Source organism: Bos javanicus, chromosome 5 (assembly GCF_032452875.1).
Source record: "Bos javanicus breed banteng chromosome 5, ARS-OSU_banteng_1.0, whole genome shotgun sequence".
NCBI classification, from domain to species: domain Eukaryota; kingdom Metazoa; phylum Chordata; class Mammalia; order Artiodactyla; family Bovidae; genus Bos; species Bos javanicus.
Genome location: NC_083872.1, coordinates 26289749 through 26311476, shown reverse-complemented (window position 1 = coordinate 26311476; position 21728 = coordinate 26289749). Strand labels below are relative to the sequence as shown.

General features: G+C 38.6%; 1 protein-coding gene across 4 annotated transcripts in view; it reads right to left on the bottom strand.

The window, feature by feature from the left end:
• The window catches only part of CBX5 (chromobox 5), a 34614-nt gene that overhangs the window by 12307 nt on the left and 579 nt on the right, over window positions 1-21728 (bottom strand). For 2 of the 4 annotated variants that reach the window (XM_061415832.1, XM_061415830.1), the window contains 2 exons: window positions 5288-5466; window positions 960-1146 (listed from right to left, as the gene is read on the bottom strand). In XM_061415832.1, the coding sequence (XP_061271816.1) occupies window positions 960-1146; window positions 5288-5424 (324 nt within the window). In that variant the 5' untranslated portion in view covers window positions 5425-5466. Of the gene's footprint in view, window positions 1-959; window positions 1147-5287; window positions 5467-6973; window positions 7144-7214; window positions 7322-21728 lie in introns of those variants that run through there. The other 2 variants (XM_061415831.1, XM_061415833.1) reach the window with 2 other exon arrangements.

Below are 21728 nucleotides of genomic sequence, written 5' to 3'. Positions count from 1 at the left end.
GCAGGGATGCTAGAAGATTCAGAAGCAGACTTACACTTCTATTGTATTAAACTTTAAGGGTATGATATATCCTTCACCACAAAAGACTTCACAACCTTGAAATTAATGAAAGGAATGGAAGCACAGATGGAAAAGATATAGATGAGAAAAAAAAGACAGGAACAGTGGTTATGGCTACTTAACAGCTAAATATCAGGATTAAAAAAACTGAATCAAACCAAAATTTCATAAACACATTTTCAAAACTGAATAAAAAGATTCCAAAGGAAGATGAAAATTAATTTGAAACATGTAAAAATACAATAGGATCAAGAGAGACTATACATGCCACTAAACTGTTCACTTTAAAATGGTTAATTGGGGACCTTCCTGACGGTCCAGTGGTTAAGACTATGCACTCCCAATGCAGGGGGCGTGGGTTTGATTCTGGTCAGGGAATTAAGATCCCACATGTGTTGGTGTGGCCATAAATAAATAATTTAAAAATAAAATAAAATGGTTAGTTGTATGTTATGTGATTTCACCTTAGTTAAAAAAGAAAGACTATAAAGGGTTAAAGTTAAGTGCTATCTTTGGAATAAAAGAAAAAAATGAAGTGGTAGATATTTTAAAGCTTCTTTCTATCCCTAAAAAATTCACTAAAGACCCTCTGTAAGACAACTCAGCCACCTATTCACAAAAAAGGCACAGAGTGGCTGAATGTTTTACAGGGATTTAATTTTGCCACCTTAGCACAATTCAGTGGACACATATTACATTTCTTACTCAGCCAGGAGGGGGCGCTGTAGTGGATCAACAACCCTCCCCGGTGAACTCTCGTGTTCAACAATCTACCTTACAGGCCATCCTCAGAATAAAACCAACCAAAACAGTGCCCCCTTTTTTTGGGTGGAGCGAGGAGGAAGCACGGGAAGAAGAGTGGGGGATGGGGGGGGGAGGAGAGGAGAAATAAAGCTTACCTCTCTCTTTTTTTTGGATTTGATATCATCAGCACTGTTTGAGAAATTGGATTTCCTCTTGTTACTTTCTGATTTCTCCCTGGGTTTGTTATTTTCACCCTCCTTCATCTTCTTATACTTTTTCATAAACTCAGAAATTAGCTCAGGGCAATCCAAGTTTTTCTCAGGTTCCCAAGTATTGTGCTCCCTGGGCAAGAATGGAGAAAAAAGGAAAGAAATGAAGAAGTTTTGGGGTAGGAGGGAATCCAATACTTTACTTCACAGAAGACAAGTAGGCAAAAAGGGAATAGAATCCCTATGCTTAAAGGAGATAATAAATTTGATTCTAGAAATCTATCTAATATATCGACACACACACACAAAAACTTGCACACAATTATAGCAGCATTTTAGTAGTCAAAGACAGAAAACAATTCAAATACCTACCAACAGGCGAACAGATAAACGTAACATGGTATATCCATACAATGAAATACTATTCAGCAACAAAAAAGGAACATAATACTAATATATGCTACAACATGGAAGAACGTCAAGACTGTGCTAAGTTAAAACTAAACAGATGCAAAACACCATACACTGTCTGATTCCATTTATATGAAATGTCTAGGAAAGACATTTAAAAACAGAAAGCTGATCAGTAGTTCCTTGTGGCTGGAGCTTGCAATTAAATACAAAAATGTTCAAGGGAATTTGGGGAGGTTACGGAAATGTTCTAAAACTGGACTATGCTGATGGTTGCACAACTCTAAAAATTTACCAGAAATCACTGAATTGTATACTTTCAATAAATGAATTTTATGGTATGTAAACTGTATATCAATAAACCTGTTAAACACTCAAATATAAGTTCTGCTTTCTAAGTGGCAAATGTGATTTCATACATCATCTATGTAAATCCTGAAGAGAGGACAATTAATTATGTCTTAATTATGTTACTTATATTTCCAAGAAATGCCAACAAATTGTTGGAAGGCTTAAGTAGTTAATTAGAAAAAAAAAGGCAGTAAGGGGTTAAATCATTAGAATATAAGCAAACCATAAAAAGGAAAAGACTCAAAACTGGGATTTGGAGTGCATTCATTCATTGCTCTGGATTCAAGTCTACTGTCACTAGGTAATCAAAACGCATCTCTATATTAATAAGCAAAAATAATTCAAGTTAAATAACTGTGTCTAATTAAACTTGGATCAAGGGGAGTCCTTCTATGAGGAAAATAAGTTTGCATTCACAAACTTGTTCTCTGTATTCCCAGCATGGATTTTAGAAGTGCAAAACACCAATACCAATAGCGGGTTATGTAATGAAAGCAAGACATTTATCTTCTTTGGGAAAAACTAGACCAGGCATCCTCTTCACTCCTAGCCAGTGGCAGAGGTTCTTTCATTAAGAACTAGCTACATCAAGATATATCTGTACATATATCACAGACACAGTTTCTATAATCCCTTCACTGACTTAGGAAATATTTTTTACATTTATGCACAATTTATTTTAGATACTTTATTAAAAACAAAAACAATGTAGTATCTTTAAATAAGAATGGTTTGAACACATGCTGTAACTTAATAATGATGGAAAAATCTGAGATATTTACTCTAGACTTCAGCTTTCTGCAAAAAGAGCTTAAGAATGAAACAAAGTTTATTTCTAAATCATTTGAGCTAAAACTGGAAAGCCTCTCCCTCACAGCTCTTCTTTCAGCCAAAAAAAAAAAAAAATCCTCGTACAATAACTTCTCCCAAATTCACAGATATATATAGTTTACTATCCCAGGAGAGTTAAGGCACCAAAACCAAGAGGCATGCCAACACTGTAGTACAGTACGCAAGCGAAGATGCGGAGGTAGGAGAAGAATCTCTGTTGCCTCCAAGGAAAGCCAATCTTCTAACGGGATTATCCCTTCCCCACCAGGTTAGTATTGTTTCTACAACAATCAGTTTTCCCAAAAGACAACATGGTATAACTTACAAAGAATCTGGATTTTAGCACCGAAGAAATGTGATGCTGGATCCTTGTTTTAGCATGTATCAGGTATTTTATCTCTGGTAAACAATTAATTTCCTCGTCTGTAAACTGAAAATACCTCTAAAGGCTGTTACGAGAATTATAGAGAACACATGAGGTAGGATATAACCACTGCCTAGCAAACAGCAGGTACTTAGTTGTGGACAATGTTGAAGGGGCACAATCTGTCTCAGTCTTTAATGAAACTCTAGATACTTTTGAAAAACTCAGGACAAATGTTAATCCATCTACCCTAAATCTTTTCTTTACCTCTTTTATCTATGTAAGGTACCAATAGCTCAACTACACAGTCTTCAAATTCTTCAAAACACCCAACAATTTCCAGTGATGATTCAATGGGCCAAATAAACACCCTTAAAGTCTTCAGGTGTATTTTTGTTTTTTAAACATTTATTTTTTGGCTGTGGTGATCTTCACTGTTACACTCAAGCTTTCTCTACTTGCAGCAAGCAGGGGCTACTCTTCATTGCGGTGTACAGGCTTCTCATTGCGTTGGCTCCTCCTGTTGCAGAGCACAGGCTCTAGAGCACTGGCTCAGTTGTGGTACACAGGGCTTAGCTGCTCTGAAGCATGTGGGATCTTCCTGGACCAGGGATCACACCAGTGTCCCCTCCATCGCAAGGCAGATTCTCAACCCATGGACTACCAGGGAAGCCCCCTTCATGAAGGTGTATTTTAATTCCTAGCTCATGATGCTCTAGGCCTCTCAAATCTGTATGCTCAACTCTAGAGGATGCCATGATACCACACTTCTTTAGAAATATGGAGGGCATATTCTGACTGCCGTGCGACCCACATTTAGTTCTGTCTGTGCTACAAATGCTAAGCATCCTGCAGTGCATGAGCCGTCCCGCCTAAAACCCCAACAACGCTCCAGATGAGAAACTTGATTCCCATAATAACCTTGACTATATTCCAAAGGCTCCTGATCACACCTTTGTCCCAAGGTACTGACAAAGCATTCAATTTTTTATTAAAGTCTCACACTTTAAAGTTGTGATGTTCAATATGGTAACTACTAGCCACATATGGTAAATGAACATTTGAAATGTGGCTAGTATGAACTGAGATGTGCTGTAAAATGAAAAATATATAACAGATTTTAAATTCTTAGCATGAAAATATAAAATTTCATTAATAATTTTTGTATTAATTTGGAAATAGCATTTTGATGGGAGTGTCTAATAAAATATATTATTAAAATTAATTCCACTTTTCCTTAATGTAGCCACCATAAAATTTAAAATTACATCTGGCTTGCATTCCATTTCTATTGAACACTCCTAGGAGCCTAAACCAGTTCCTATCAGCTCACTGCTGTTCAGAGAAATCCATTCTTTGTTATCAGGCATCCTGGGAAGAGAATTAATGAGAAATTAAGGCAAAATGCCTAATGATTACACAGCTTCATGTAATTCACTTTTCAAGCTACCTCTTCTATGCTTCAGTATGTGTATATTTACTTCAGCACTTAAAGTCAGTTACTGCCTAACTCTGAATACTCAACACTTCAGTATCATTCTTAAAGCTCACTGACGTGAAAGAGGGGTTTTAAGGTCTTTAAAATAAATAATAGTAAAAAAGACAGATTGAGGAATAAAGATTATATTAAAAAGTGTTATTGTAGAAAAGAGGTGGAATGTATTTGAGTGTTCACTCAATTTCTTTTGCGTCAGTTTTATATATATATAATTTAAATTTTTAAAAATAAATATTGGGTCTCAGATTTAAGTCTCTTATTAGGATGAGTGTTAAAAAAAATAATGAAGATGAGTGTTTCATCCTAGGACACTTGTGAGGGCCAAGGGTCATTATGGAGAGCTATGGGATCAACTACAACTTCTACTTAAATGTATGTATTTTAGTTTGGTTACATCCAAAAGAATAACAGCTTACACTTAAACTGACCTTATGTGTCTGACTCTATACATTTCCCCAACATCTCTACGATATATACTATTTCTTATCCCTATTTTATTGAGGAGGAAAGAAGATTAAGGAACGTCACCAAGGTCACCCAGCTCATACTGTAAGTGGTGGGAGCAAGAATCTGGACCCAGGCAATCTGGCCCCTAATCTACGCTTCTAACCAGTTCATTACACTGCCTCTCAAAAGCAGTCTCATTAGAACATCAGCTCCAAGAAGCGGAGACTTTGCTTAGTTTACTGCAGTGTCTTGCAACTCTTAGAAAGGAGTACAGGTGAGGAAAGAACAAGACAAAGATGGTGATGGCTCACAGGGAAATGAACCAAAGCTGTCTACCTGCCTGAGTCCCAAAGCATGAGAGAAAGTACTTACTCGGAAAAGCCTTTCCACTTCAGTAGATATTCCACTTGCCCCTTAACCACACGCCTGTCTAGCACCTTCTCCACAACATACTCCTCCTCATCTTCTGAAGAAGAACTGTCAGCTGTCCGCTTGGTTTTCTTTCCCATGTCTCACGCTGATTCACCTGAAGGACTAAGGCCACCGGGTTCCTGCAAATGGAAAGGACAAAAATGGTCAGAATCCATGTGGGCAGTTAAAATGTTCAGTCTCTTCTTGATGGGATGCAGCGGGTGTACACAAAGCTGCCCTGTACCTTTCTCTTGGGTTTTGAAACATTCTACAGATGAGTCCTAAGAATGTAACCAAAAATGGGCAGATCCCCACTTTCTTAATTACAACTTTCTCTTTGGCTCACAAGATCAAAATTATTAGATGGCCACAATTATCTAACTCTAATTTCAGATTCCATAAAACAAGTAGTGTGTGGTATTTTACTCCTGGTACCTCTACAACTGTCTACAAGTCATAAACTGGAAGAGAAATATGGAAAACCTTCTATTTAAGATTTTCTATAAAAATGAGAGAGAAAAAAAAAGAAAAGCCACCAAAATCTAACTTTCCCCTGCTCTGAGCATTCTGAGCAGACTCTTAGCAGGACAAAAAAGGCCTGCTCTGGCATGTTTCACCACATTTTCAGTGACTCGGTACATTTCCCTTCAACAAATTGAGCTTGTCCCTTCAGAGCATCCATCAGCTCACAAAAGCAAGGCTGACACCTCAAATATATTAAGCCTCATCTTTCATTTGGGGATAGGAGGGAGGCAGGGAGGAGAAAAATATTTTTTTGTCCTAAAAATCAAAACTAGTCATTGGGCTGTTCAGTAATTCTTAAGGCTCAACTAATCCAAATATTAAGGAGGTACCTCTCCTCTTAACTGGAGCTGACTTTGGGCCAAAGGAAGAGGAGGAGGAAAACAGAGGTCTGGTCCCAGACTCACAGCAACATGAAGCCTCCAAACACAGAAGAACCATTCATAGGCCCAAGGAAAGCTGAAGCAAGGCAACACAAATGGAAATTGAGTTAAGCTCAGAAATATGCACAACCAGGGGGTATACAGCAGAGACTCTAGTGTTTTAAAATTCTCTCCTTGTTGTCACCACAATCATTTTTAAGAATTCTTCCTTAACCTTGTTAAATGGTGCCTAGAGTCTGGATTATAGAGTAGCAGGGATTGTTTTCTTAGGTGAACTCCATTTTATTTTGCTGTAAACCTTAAAGCTTTTTTTTCAGCATTCTAAAAACATTTTCTTTCTGATCAGATGACCACCCCAGGAATAGGAAAGGTCACTACTAATCTCAGAATTTTGTCTTTGAGTACCATAAAAAGTTGCATTAATCAATTTACTGCAAACTAGCAAAATTTAGGGAATTCCAAGGATATATAGTTGTAAATCATACCTCCAGAACTTACTAGCAATAGGTGTGCCCACCCAAAAAACTCTTTTTATCAAAATACTTCGTTTGGATGAGGGAGTGGGAGTGGGGGGAATGTAAGGTAAGGAGTTTCAAAATAATTTTTCCACGAATTCAGACGAAAGTCCTTTAGCTTCAAGGAAAAAAAATCTGATTTATTTAAAATAAAAGCAGCCTCCAACCTCACCAGAGACAGGAAATGTCATATTCCAGGGAGAATACCCCACCCCACCCCCACTCACCTTGGAATTTCCGGGAGCTGAGCAGTTTAGGTCAGAGCGCCAGGGTTAAAACCAGCCCCGGGTTACATGCATGCAGTTAAGCATTGTGACTATGGCCTCCCCTGCCTCACGAGGAAAAACAAGGATTTACATATGTGTTCTTCAGTTTCAGGGAGGAAAGAGGACAATCTCCCTTTATACCTTCATGCAGAAGAGGAGCCCCAAAGGTAGAAGATGAATGGGGGTTCCCTCCTTTACCTACCGGATCGCCCCAGTTCTTTCTTTCCCTCTGGGCTAACAGGAGGGGCCTCCCCTCCCAGGTCTGGGGCTTGGCGGGCTGGCAGCTCCCCCGCCCCCACCCAGCTGCCTAGGCGCCACTGCGCAGCTGTCCCAGTCCGTTGCCATGGCAACTGGCAGCCTTACTAGACTAAGGGGGGAGAGAAGCAAACGGAAAAGTTAAAAGGCTTAACTTTCCTTTTCAGTGAAGGCAGGGTGGAGAAGTTGGAAGGTACCTCCCTTGGCCTCAAGTCTAAGGCATTCAGAGCTCCAGGGAATTGGCTCTTGGGTTTTTAAATCCAGAACTTGTGCTTATTTCTCTAAGAGCACTGGGAATTTAATCAATAGCATTTTAAGATCTAACAGGATTATCGCTCAAATGGAAGTGGGGGCGGGGAAAGGCTAGATCCTTCTACAACAAGATCAGGACAAACTACGACCCCCTAATCCAGCCCGCCAGGAACACTTTAGGCGAGGCCTTTTCTACCATCTGTCACTGAACAGTTAATTAAAACTGGGAGGCGGGGGAGGTGCAGGGAGTAACAGGAAAGGGAGAAGTATTTCAAAGATACTATACAACTTTCCTTCTTGGGGGATTGCTAGATTCAGAAACAGAATCTAGAGACTTGAAGCACTACCGAATTTCAACTGAAATTATAGACAGAAAACAATTTAATTCTCCAGTAGTTTTAAAAAACAGAAGGGAAAGGAACAGTCCAGTCACAACCATTACTGTTAATTGAAAACCACTTCTCATTAGTTGTTTTTGTAATATTATAAAACACATTTTTAAATAATTACCCACTTGGAACATTAATTATACAATATAATAATAAAAACCCCGTGTATTAAAAATTCCTAATACTTGAGAAAAGGAGGACTGAGATAAAGAAAAGAGACTTAAGAGACTTGCAGTCCTGTGAATATTCCTTTCTGCTGGCCTTAAAGAACATTTTAGAGAGCTCCACAACTCTGCTCTCTTTACAGATATGAGTCTTTTAGAGACAAAGGCTGCTGCCACAAGAGAGTATGAATAAGGGACAATCAAAAGCAAAGAACCCAACTGAGGGGGAAAAAAAAAAAAGAACGGTGATTATTCTGCCTATCAAATAAGAAACTGTAGGGTATGAGAGCACAATGGGCAGTTTTCAACTATAAGAATTTCTTCAACTTTGAATAGACTCATCAGGAAATCTGAGTAAAATCTGCCTTTCTCAACTCTTTGTAAGTTTTTAAAACTTTTCATAGTTAAGGGATATGAAAACAATGCCAAAGGAATTAGATCAGAGTTGTGATTCTGTGATTAACTTGCCATGTGTGATCCTGAGTAAATAAATTTTAGGTCTAACCCCAGAATCACTAAAGGGGGCCAAATAAATCCCCACTGCCTACCTCCAAGGGAAAGGGTGAGTTTATGTTGAAACCAAAGGCTGTTAAGTCCCCCAAGAGAAGCGTTTATAAAATATTACAGGGCCTAATACAACAGCAGCAGGAAATACGTGACCTTCCAAATTCCTAAGCCATTAAGCCATATTACATGGAGTAACTCCTGCAGTTCAACATGTTAGAGAGCAAGAAAGGAGGAACATTGTCTTTGTTAACCTGCTGCTGGTAAACCAATAAACTTTCAGAGAAAAGGCAGGTAACCTTTTCTCTCAAGGGCAAAATTCTTAGTCCTTACAACTCAGGAAAACATTGGAGACGGCAGAATGAAAAAATAGCAGTTCTGTGAAGGGATAAGGGACAGGAAAGAATGACAGCAATAGTAAGATTTTAGTGAAACCTTTCAGGGAAAACAAGGGAATCCAATGAGGAAACGGACAAAAACATTCTGGTGTCCCATCTTTCTCCTTAAAACATCAAGAAATAAAGAACCAAATCAATTCCCTCTTTCCCACTCTTAAGAACTGGCTAAAATGCACATGGCTAAGATCCCTTTCTCGTTGGGAAATGGGTTTTGCAACAGCTGACAAATCAAATTGGGCCTGATGCCAGGAGTCAGAGTCCAACCATAATATTCTGTAAAGAATGGCATGCAACTGTCTTGTAAATCTCCTGGACAGTCACAGATCAGAAGCTGGCAAGGATGACGACATAGTTCTGATGGAATGTGTCTTATCTTAACCTTGAAGTTACAGATCTGCTCAGGAGCAGCAGTAAGAAATGAGAAATGCACTCAGACATCGGAGGGGACATAATTCTCTTTTAGACAGTGCGACCCAGTGTATTAGGGTCAAATGAAACACAAAGCCAGACGGACAATTTAAGGGCTAGAGCCTGGACCAGATAAAGCATCTAGACTGGTGGTTCACGCTGAGCTTGGGAGCAGGGAGTGCTCCAGTGTGAGAAATGAGACATGGCTGGCAGGATGATGGAGAGATTAAGGTAGAATCCCGATACCATGCCGGAGGAAGAGAGGCCGAGCCTCTTGAGCACAACCTTATTATCCGTATGGAAATCTCCATGGGAAGCGGTGAGCTTCTCAAGTCCCGTCTTTCAGACATAACATATCTCAGCCTTTTCTTGAACACACACAGGAACTCTCTGGTAAAGGCATCAACAACTACAGACAGAGTCCAGCAATTTAAGTGCCCATCCGATCACGAGAAAGAGCAGGCCCCACCAACCCTTCATATCAATGATACAAGGCAAATTCATCTTACAGGCAAGCCCGTGTGTGCTGGGGGAAAACACCTAAGCCAGGGAATCTGGTGAGAATTCAGCCTTGGACAAACATCAAAGACCTTTGCGGTCAGGCAGTCAGAACGTACATTCCAAGTCGATGACAGGGAACTTCTTTAACAGATGAAATCTTCCAGAAAAAAAAAAAAAGAGAGAAAATGGGAAGAGGTGAGGAGGTGAAGCAGAGAGGGACCCAAAAATCCCACACATTGTAAGGGTAAAAGATTAAAAAAAAAAGGTAAAAACTGCCAGTCCCCAGAAATTAGAGAGGGCATCACAGAAAGCTGGGGCAACCCAGAAGAACAACAGATGTCATGATTAACTGTTTGCATTAAGAGATCAATACTGGAAGCAGAGAACCACTCACATGAGACCGTTGGTTTCTGTACTCTGCCCAATCCCTCCATTCACTGCTTATCAATGTCAGTTGTCCTGGTGGCTTTTGCATTTTCATGACGACTTACAAGCAAAAGCATACACACACACACACACACACACACACACACACTGTATATACACAGTGTGCGTGTGTGTGTGTGTGTGTATATATATATATATATATATAAACTAGGACTTCCCTGGTGGTGCAGTGGTTAAGAATCCATCCACCTGCTAATGTAGGGGACACAGGTTCGATCACTGGTCCAGGACGATTCCACATGCGCAGGGCAACTACGCCCAGGCACTCACAGCTACTGAACCCACACTTTGAAGCCCAGAAGCCACAAGTAACAACTACTGAGCCTGTACACCTGGAGTCTGTGCTCCTCCACAAGAGAAACCACCGCAATGAGAAGGCCACGCACCACGATGAAGAGAAGCCCCCACTGACCACAACCAGAGAAAGCCTGTGCGTAGCAGTGAAGACCCAGGGCAGCCAAAATACACACACATGCCTATATATAATAATCCTAAGTCTTTCTCTAAGCTTTCTTTGTATTGTTTAAAAAGTAATAAAAGCAACTGCTAAGTTGCCTCACTGAACTACCCGCTGAACTATTGTGGGTAGTCAAACCAAGTGTCAAAATGCATTAATCAATGAGCTCTTTTATAGAATTTTAATATAAATTTTATAAGCACACTAAGAACGCAAATCTTCTATAAAAAAAGTCATTCTAAAGAGCAGAAAAGGGCAAGGGCATATGCAAAGGTCCCTCTCACATGTATTAATTAAATATGCCACTGACAGGAGACTTCCGTTGGTCCAGGCTTGAGAAACTCCCAAGTCTCCCCTAAGGCCCTTGGGGAAAGCTGTTGGCTTATGTGAAGATTAAACTGTCAGCTATAGCGTTGTCTTCAAGGCGTCCTCTTTATAGCCCACTGTAGCAAATAAAAAGATGAAAAGAAACCAAATTTACAGAACCGTTTTAATCTGGTCTGTATTCTTTGCTCTTCATAGATCTAGAAGTACCAATGGTTTTAGGTTTGCCACACATACAGCATAAAACTAAAATACCCTCTATAAAGATGTTTTCTTCCACTAGATTTATGATTTCCAAAGTATTAGCCATGTGGCATCTTAACAAAAACACAGCATAGAGATGCACATTACAGCTGTCCTGGCTGTCTCAGGTTTTGTTAAATGGGCTGATAACTATCACTCCACATCCACCAAAAGCCCATGAGCACCCAATTCAAGAGGAGTTAAAAGCTTTTTAAATGTCTACTTAAGAGACTGGATTAGGAAAGAGTTGAGGAGGAAGATTAACTGTGGTCGTTAACACCCCTATCATTAACAAGCCACATATAGGCAACACAAACTTTATTAATAGAGAGGAGTGTGGAAAGAGGAAATGCTCCTCCCTTGGCTAGCAGAGCTCCAGTTCTCCATCCTTTAAAAAATCAGGCCAGGGCACTGCATCCACCAGTCACAGAATTATTCTGGGGCAAAGTATCCTATTTGCTGATTATCTAACCCTCCTGTGCCAGCAAGCAAGGGAGTAGAGTCTTTTCTTCTTTTAGATTAAAACATATACATTATAAATGGAGATAAAGGCTACCCTATAAATTTCACTGTATTGTCCTCCAAGCTCTGACCCCATTAAAAAATATAAATGAATGTGTACTACAGCAGTTCTCAGAACAACTGTTTTATGTTTGGTTCATTGGTATATTTAGCAGTAACACACAAATTCTTGATATCTCATTACCAGATCACAATCCCACAAAATAATCTTACATGGGATTTGTTTTTTTCCTACATTCAAATCTACTGTGCTTCGTCTCCCAAGTGTCTGCTTTCTCTAAATTTAGTTAGGGCACACCTAAAGCCATCATGGGCAAGAGGTTAGCTATTCAATTGTTTTTCGATTGAAGAGAAAGTAGAATTTGGTACCACTAAGGGGAAATGTCTTCCAGATGGTGCCTCTGAACACCTCTATCCTTGGAATGTACTGAATTTCTCAAAGCACCACAGTCTCTGGCAAGTGTTAACTCACACCCACTCCTCTCTACTAATTAAATATGATGAAGCATGAACTAGTAGAGCTTGTCACCTTTCATGAGGAACCTGGCAATTTCTCCATAAATTTTAAGAGAAATGGATAAGAGTACCATTTGAGTAGATGACTGCGAATCTCAGATTTTTACATACCACTTTGGCAAATCATGTTCACAAAATATGGAGGAGTTAAAAGAAAACTGAAGTGCACATCCCCAATTAAAATTACAGTCATAAAGCATTTCTCAAATAGTCGTAAACTTTAAGATTCAAACTTATCTAGCTTGTACAGATTTTGGTTATCAGCAGCTTAAGTTACAATGGTTTCTTCAAGTCATTTCAACATATCCTCTATTAGAAGGAAGAGCTTCTACTATGCCTAACAATTTACATTCTACCACAGTCTTAATTTAGCAAAGACATTCAAGAGTCATAAAAATTAATTTGCATAACCATAAACTAAAATCTCTAATGTAACTATTGAGATGGTATTAGACTTTAAATCAGTATGCTAAAATCTGATTAACACATCCTGACAATAAGTTTTTATATAATTGGAATAAGAAAGGTATCTCAGACTGTAAAACTTCCAGGAGTAAGAGAGCATTCCTTCAACATATGGCATAGTTTTGTGCTCTGCCATTACCTTGGTGTATTAGCAACATGAATTATATTGAAGTCACAGCCTACAATTTAGATAAATAAAATCAACCCAGTATTGAACTTTTTCCCATCCCATACAACGGTATCCTTGGCAGCTCCTTGGCCATCTATTAAGATGCTGACCAATTTCTCTCTGTGGCAATTTAAAAGCTGTAAAAAAACACATAATGGGTGATGACAGGAGAAACAAACCCACACCAGAAATTATTGAACCTTGTACATCTTTGCAAGTGTCTCTATTGACATGTAAGTGTGAGTTACTATGCTACAATATCATAAAAGTGTGCTCTACACTTTAGATATATTGACAGTTAAATGCAAAGAAAGGCCACCATCAGATAAATGGCTTAAGGGATGGCCAATCTCAGACCACCCAGCTCTTCCACTGAGCATTCTGACACATTGCTTAAGCCAAATAAGATGTTTCTTTTTGTCCAGCTTCCAACCATCATCCCAACTCAGAGCCTATGCCAAAAGGATGATACAGTAATACTGACCCTTGCTCTAAAATTCTCTGGTTGGTTATATATTTATTGAGAGCCAAGTAAGTGTCAAATATTGCATGAGCACTGAGTTTAAGCCCGTCTTCAACTTAAGAACTAAGCTGAAGTATCACCAAGTCTCTCCCTGGTTCACTCATCAGTGGCTAGCACCATCCCAAAGGCTGCCGTAAAAAAAAGCTACTAAAAGGGCAACTAGTTAACAGTAGCAGTATCAGAACTAGGAATAAGATAGGAGTCCTATCCCAACTAGATCACTGAAAAGTTGAACTACACAGGTCACTTAACCTAAGGTGTTAGCACTTTGCCCTGCTTATCTCACAGGTCTGCTGTGGGGGAATAAAAAAATTAGAAAACACTTTTAAATATATAAAGCAGAGAAGTTAAATGTCTGATAGTAGATGAAGTTAAAAATACACTTCTATCTTCTGGAAGAGTTTGCGTAGAATTGATGTTATTTCTTCCATAGAAGTTGGGGAAATTCACCTGTGAAGCCATTTGGACCAACAGTTTTTCTCTGTGGGAAGGCTTTTAACTACAAATTCCATTTCCTTAATACACATAGGAATAGTGAGGTTCTTAATTTCTTCTGAAGTGAGCTTTGGTAGTCTTTCAAGGAAGCCATTCATTTTATCCTAGACATTAAATGCACTGGCATAATTGTTCATAATTCTCCCTTATAACTCTTACAGTGTCTATAGGATTAGTAGTGATATCCCTTATTCCTGATGTTACTAATTTGTCTTTTTTTCACTGATCAAACTTGCTCACTACATTATCTTCTCCCAAAAAAACAACTTTTTCACTGATTTTATTCTCTACTGGTTTTGTTTTATATTTCATCAACTATTCACTGCTTTTACTTTCACTATTTCCTTTCTTCTGCTTACTGTTACTTTCACTATTTCTTCTGCTTACTTTGGGCTTGATTTTTAAAAATTGAATTTGTCATGTAATATTTTAAGGTATACAGCATGTATATCTTTGATACATTTATATATTGTAATATAGTAGACAGTGTAGTCATATTTATCACATTATATAATTACAGTACAATATTATCCATATTCATGATACCATGCATTAGGTATTTTTTGATTTATTATTTTTAAAAATAATTTTATTTTTGGCTGCACTGGGTCTTCACTGCTGTGTGAGGGCTTTCTCGAGTTGTGGCAAACAGGGGCTGCTCTTCGCTGCAGTGCACGAGCTTCTCTTTTTGCAGAGCACGGGCTTCAGGTACACTTGCTCCAGTAGTTGCAGCTTGCGGGCTCTAGAGCATGGGCTCAGTGGCTGCGGTGCATCACGTGGAACCTTCACAGACCAGAGATTGAATTCACGCCCCCTGCATTAGTGGTGGATTCTTATCCACTGTGTCACCAGGAAGTCCTGCATTAGGTCTTTAGAGTTTATTTACTACTTACTCCAACTCTGTACCCTTAAACATCATCATTCTTATCCCTTTTTCTGAGTTAAGATAGAAAGACTCTAGATCTTTCCACCTTTTTAAAAAAAACCTTATATTTGTATTGGGGTATAGCAGATTAACAATGTTGTGATAGTTTCAGGTAAACAGCTAAGGGACTCAGCCCTTCATCTACACATGTCCATTCTCCCCTCAAACCCCCTCCCACCCAGGCCACCATGTAACATCTACCAGCACTCCCTGTGCTATATGGTAGGACCTTGTTTATCCATTTTAAACATAGCAGTGTGTCCATGTCAATCTCAAACGTTGTCTTTTTAATTAAAGCATTTAATACTATAAACTTACCTCTAAGCATTGCCTTGGCTATATCCCACACGTTATGTCATCATTTTTATTCAGTTCAAAATATTTTCCAATTTTGTGTGTGATCTTGTCTTTGATCCATGGGTTACTCAGAAGTATATTGTTTAGTTTCAATTATTTGGGGTATTTTCCAGGTGTCTTACAGTTACTGATTTCTAATTCCATTACAGCCAGAAAACATACTTTGTATAATCAAATCCTTTTGAGATTTATGATAGATGGTCTGACTTGTTAAATACTGCTATGCACTTGAAAATAATGTATATTCTGCTACTGTTGGGTGGAATATCCTATGAATGTCTATGGTATCAGGCTCACTGACAGTGCTATTCAAGTCTTTACTGCTTTGCTGTCTACCTGTTCTATTAATGGGCTTCTCAGGCGGCACAGTGGTAAAGAATCTGCCTGCCAATGCAGGAGACTCTGTTTGATCCCTGGGTTGGGAAGATCCCCTGGAGTAAGAATGGCAACCCATTCCAGTATTCTTGCCTGGAAAATGCCATGGGCAGAGAAGCCTAGCAGGCTAAGTCCATGGGGCTGCAGAGTCGGACACGACTGACCCCAGAGCACACATTATTTCCGTTTTGTTTTTTTAAACTAAAAGGTGTTAAGGTTCTATTGTTTTCTTTCTTGTATTTTGATGATTATTAGTTATGTAAATTTTAGAATTATTGTTTCCTCTTGATGAATTGATCCCTTCATCATCTACATTAGTGTTAACTCTTTGCCCTACTTACCTCATGTCTGTTATGGAAAAATAAGAAAACTTTGCAAAGTACACAGGAAACAAAAGATAAAATGTTTGATAACAGTAGTAGTTAAAAATAACTTTAATGAATTTTCTGAACTATCTGTAAGTTTTATCTATCCTTGTCTCCAACTACATGCATAAATGAGGCTTGCCTATGTTTATCAGATTACTAGATATAATTTATTGTTGTGAAATACTGAACAAATTAGCAGTATATTACCCTCCACAACTCCCTGTGAGGTGAGTTGAGTCTTACTGATTTAGGGATGCGAAACAAGGCACATGGAGTTCAAGGATTTGCCTCAGAAACCAAAGATAGATTTCCTAGCCTGTTGGGTTGACCTCTTTGTACAGGGCATTTTATTCCGACATAATTATGCCCGTTGGCTCAGATATGAACTTGTTTTATTCTAAGAATTGTAGATTACAATCAGAGAAACACTTGAATTCAATTTGGTTCCTCCACTCCCTGGAAGAAATAAATAATGAGTGTGTTATAAAACTTGATCTTGAAGCAGTCCTTTCAATGACACCATCTCAATCCCATGATTTCTGGTGTGCTTCCTAGCAGTGAAACATGATGCCACAGGCACTCCGTAAGTCTGAAGAGTAAGACTGCACATCAGAACTTCCCTGAAGGTCCAATGGTTAAGAGCTTCCACTGCAGGGACTAAGATCCTGCATGCCGCACAGCCAAAAGAAAAAAAGACTGCAAGTGAAAAATTTTAAATCTAGGTCCATGACCTAGTTTCAGGTAGAAAAATCTGTCAGTTCTTTCTCCCCCTTAAAATTCTGCTTACTCCCCTCTCTTTAAAAAAAAAACTTATCTTAATTGAGGTAAAATTGACTTTAAGTGTTTAAGTTTGATGAACTATTCTTACTGGATAGGAAATCCAGACTACACAGTCCTCAGCCTCATTGGAATGACTGAAAAGTGGTTCAGCTAGTCTATTACACTCGTTTTAGAAAATCACACCCAAGTCAGGTTTGTTATCACGTGTTAATACCCTGAGAAATTGACAACCAGTCAACAACTCAGTTTTCTGTCCCTCAAGTTCTAGGGAAAACCAGTTGGACTATATTGGCCCAAAATGTAAGAACGAGTTATTGATTTGCATTTAAAATTGACTTCAAAAATAAACTCCCAAGACAATGTAGGAGTCACTTCATAAAAAATTTTAGGGCTAGAGAACTGTAAGTTATCACCTAGCCAATTCCTTCCATAAGAAACTAAGGACCAAAGAAGGCAAATTGCTCACTTTGAGTTTCCTGTGCCTTTGCCTGCTCTCCCCACCACTTGCTCCTCATTTTAAAAAATAACCTTTTCTTTTTTGAATTAGGTAATATTTATTTGGATAGGGATTAAAGAACCAGGGTACAGTAGTCTGAATGATGCCTCCCTCCACCCCGCAAAGATATACATGACCTAATCCCTCAAAGTTGTGACTATTACTTTATATGGCAAAAGATGTGCTTTAAAGATGTGAAAGGAGAAATTTATCCCAGATTATTAGGTGGGCCTTAAATGCCAGCACACATATCTTTTTAAGAGAGGCAGGAGTTCTGAGAGAGACATACAGAGAAAGCAACGTGAAGACTGAGCAGGAAGTGAGGAGGCAAGGAAAACAGACAACCACCAGAAGCTAGAAAGGCAAGGAAGGGATTCTCCCCTAGGGCCTCCAGAACCAGCTCAACACCTTGATTGCAGACTTCTGGCCTTCAGAATTGTGAAAGAATAAACTCTTGTTGTTTGAAGCCACCAGGTTTGTGGTAATTGCAGCCACAAGAAACTAAGACACAGGGGAAATAAAATTTTAAAAATAATAAACCAAACATTTATAAAACTAATTACTGATGCAAAAAGAACTGTGCTTTAAATGACCCAAAGAATGCCTAAATCCTTTAATCTTTCATTTTAAAGGTAAGTTGAGGCAATCAGAGGATGCAATTTACTTAAAAGGATGGCAGATCTGAGAAGACAAATTCAGAAAGGTCTAATATTTACATAGCTGCTAACAAGAACAGTGTAGGTTTTCCCCCAAACATGCTAGCTGGTAGAGCTCCCGGGCAGACTAAACATAGGCAACAGTTGTCACCGTGGGTGTTCTGCCAACACAAGTGTAAAGTTGTCATCAGAAATGAATATGTGGCTTCGAGTGGCTTACAGAAATCCAACAAATCTGCGTCCTGGACTCTGCACAAGCCAACTCTTCTCAGGATGACCTGGACTCCTTCCCATTAGTACAATGATCAGTTAAAGCCATCCTCTACAAGGAGGGAAGGGAAATCAATTTATGTCAGAGAAAAAAGACAATTGCCCAGAGTCTAAGGTCATCAGTAACAATGTGTAAATATCAGCCACACTGAGTCAGTTATAAATGATATCTAGCACTATAATTTATTGCTTTTAAAGTCAACATCCAGAGCATTTAGGCCCAATTTCATGTTAGGTGACTGGAAATAAAAACAGACAAAATAAAAGGACAAGAAAAAAATGCTTTACCAGGAGATGTGATATGAGCTATTTCAATAAGATATAAAAATGATGCTATGTGGTTAAATAAATGGTAAAAGCAAAAAATACTAGTCTTCCTCAGAAACCTCTGTATCCTGGATACCGTTCTCTCTTTTCCAGAAATACTGTCAAGGGCTCTGAAAATCACCAGAACTTTCCTAGATATATAAAAATCCAGTCAATTCAAAGGTATGCTCTGTCTTTGTCTTTCCCCAGTTATCATCCTGCTCACCTCCTACCTGAGAGAAGCTTTCTACCTATTGGATTTCATTTTCCTTTTAGATAACCATCATTTTATTGAAGAAGGAAATGGCAACACACTCCAGTGTTCTTGCCTGGAGAACCCCAGGGACGGGGGAGCCTGGTGAGCTGCCATCTCTGGGGTCGCACAGAGTCGGACACGACTGAAGCGACTTAGTAGCAGCAGCAGCAACAATCATTTTATGTTTGGATGCAACAGGATATGCCTCTAAGTTCTAAGCACAAGTGTCTGAAATTTGTGTAACACAGACTCAGCATTTTGTATTGTTAACAGACTGTACAAGTTAACAATCAAACCAAGTTCTCCAAAAGCAAGAAATAAGTCTAAACTTAGGATTTTCAATATGATAGTCTCAGATTTCAATTAAAAACTACTCACCAAAATTTCCCCACCAGAGAGAAATGTTTATCAGACCTATTAACTATGACAGTGTAAGAGAACTTACAATAAAACAAGCAACTTTTATTCACACATCACAGTAAACCAAAAAGTCTAGGTACAATTCCTGAAATTTTTCAAATAAAAACATACCATTAAAAAACATCAAATTAAGGATCACTGATTAATTTGTTTATAGACCAAAGTAGGCAGGGCTGGAGATGAAAGGAATCTACTCAGAGAGTAACCTAGGGAGGCATGTTTTGGTTTACCTGTTCAAGTCAGTAATTCTTTTCCCCCAAAGTATGGGTCTCTAAACAGCTGAAAAATCAGTTCAGCAGAAATCAACCTGTGTTTTTAAAAAAATGAAATAGAGTACTATAAATGAGAAAATGTCAGAATGCTTTGCGTATGTTTGTATAGTGAAACTTTAAAGGAAAGAGGATTAAGTCAGATGAGAATGTAAGAGGCATCTGAAGCAAAGTCTACCTCTCCAAAAACTTATTTGCCATTATTTTAGGAAGCCAAACACAAGATGCAATCAGTGTTTAAATGGAAAGAAATGGTAAAAACGTTAATGTAGCTTTCCTTTTATCCAATCAAACAGTGATCACTCTACATCTGAAGAGAGAATCAACATTTCCTAAACACTTCACCCATCTTATCTCTAAATTCCAATTGGTAAAATAAAAGATTTTGACAAGATAATTGATTCTACCATCTGTCATTTCAGATCAATGGTTTTCAAGTGGAGATTTTGCACTCTTCCCTCAAAGGACATTTGGTGACATTCTGATTGTCCCAAGAAGAGGTGTGGGGGAGGTGAGATGCATTTATTAAGCTCAAAATGTCAATATCGCTGAGACTGAAAAACTCTGTAGTAGATCAAAACTGTATTCCTTTCAAACCTAAATAAATCAGGGACAGATGGGGCTTCCCTGGTGGCTCAGACGGTAGTCTGCCTGTAATGCAGGAGACCCGAGTTCGATCCCTGGTTCGGGAAGATCCCCTGGAAAAAGGAATAACTACCCACTCCAGTATTCTTGCCTGGACAATTCCATGGACAGAGAAGTCTGGCAGGCTACAGTCTATGGGGTTGCAAGAGTCAGACAGGACTGAACAACCAAAGCTTTCACTTTTTTTCACCCTTAATCTGTTACCACTTTAGTTCTTATAAATGTTATAAATGAAGTAGTTACATTATTAGAATACCTACAAACAGCTTACAAGCAAGTACAAAATAGGTTTTCCTTTTGCAAGTGCCAAACAGGAAAATCTCTCCTCTGTTCACAATAAGCTCAGTTAAAATCATCTTCCTTTTGTATATCAGAAAAGTCTCTACTCATAACAGTATTTCATGTGGATCTGAATTTATTACAATATTTAAAGATTTTCTCTTTGACAATAAATCAGTAAATAATAGAGCAGTATAGACTCTGATACAGTCAATATGTAATTAAAATATTTTACTAAAAAATACTGGACACAGTAGAATGGCCATTACCAACACGATATGGACTACTTATAAAATACTTTGAAGGAAATAAAATCAAAAGGCAAAAAAAAAAAAAACAACCCAGGTGATGAATGAGTCCTATCTCCAACATCCTAAGCATTAACCTCCTTAAGCAACTTGTTTTTTTATCTAAATCCAGATGTCCTCAAAGGAACAGCAGAAAGGGCTTAGGAGATCTGTAATGGATTAAAGAGAGAGATACAGATGCAGAGAAAAGATGCTCAGAGAAGAACTTAAAAGACTCTGGAGACATGGGCAATGCTTGTAAAACATTTAGCATGATGCCTAGCAAGTACTCAGAGTCACCTTTTCAAAATTTGCATTTTAAAATCGAGGGTCACCTTAGTTCTTAACAGAAAAACAGCACTTTTTTGAGGTGAGAAGTACTTGCTTGTAACTAAAAAACACAAAAACAATTGGCTTTAAATTTTAACTTTAATTACAAATTATTATCCCTGCAAAGATTTAAACATTGGAGATCCAACCTGTCTCCATCCCACTGTAACCCTGGAGGTAACACCCTTTGTTATGTTAGCTTGCCAAAACTTTTTCTATGGATTTACAAATCTCTTTGTCCGTGGAAATATGCATTATTACTATTATGTTGACTTTTCCTGGGTACCTTTCCGCAACAGTACAAAGAGATTTATCCTACACTTTCTAATATTTCAAGGCAGTCTTCGTAAAGAAGTTCTCAAAGTCAAAAAACATTCCTTGTCCCCACCCCCCAACCTAAAAATGTGGGATTGTGGGATGTACCGATGTGGGAAAACAAAAGCCAAAATTCAGGCATTCAGTACCAAACTTACAGCTTCCCTACCAGATAAGTGTGTGGCCTGGAAGCTCAAAGGCTTCGTTCAAACCATTGTGGATAAAATACCCACCCCCACGCGACATCGCAGGCAGTGACTCCTCATCCTCGCATCCCCAAATCTAAGACCTCCCTCTGCTGGAGCGCTGATTGGGCAGTCAGCCCGAGCGCTTTCAATAGGCTGTGTGCC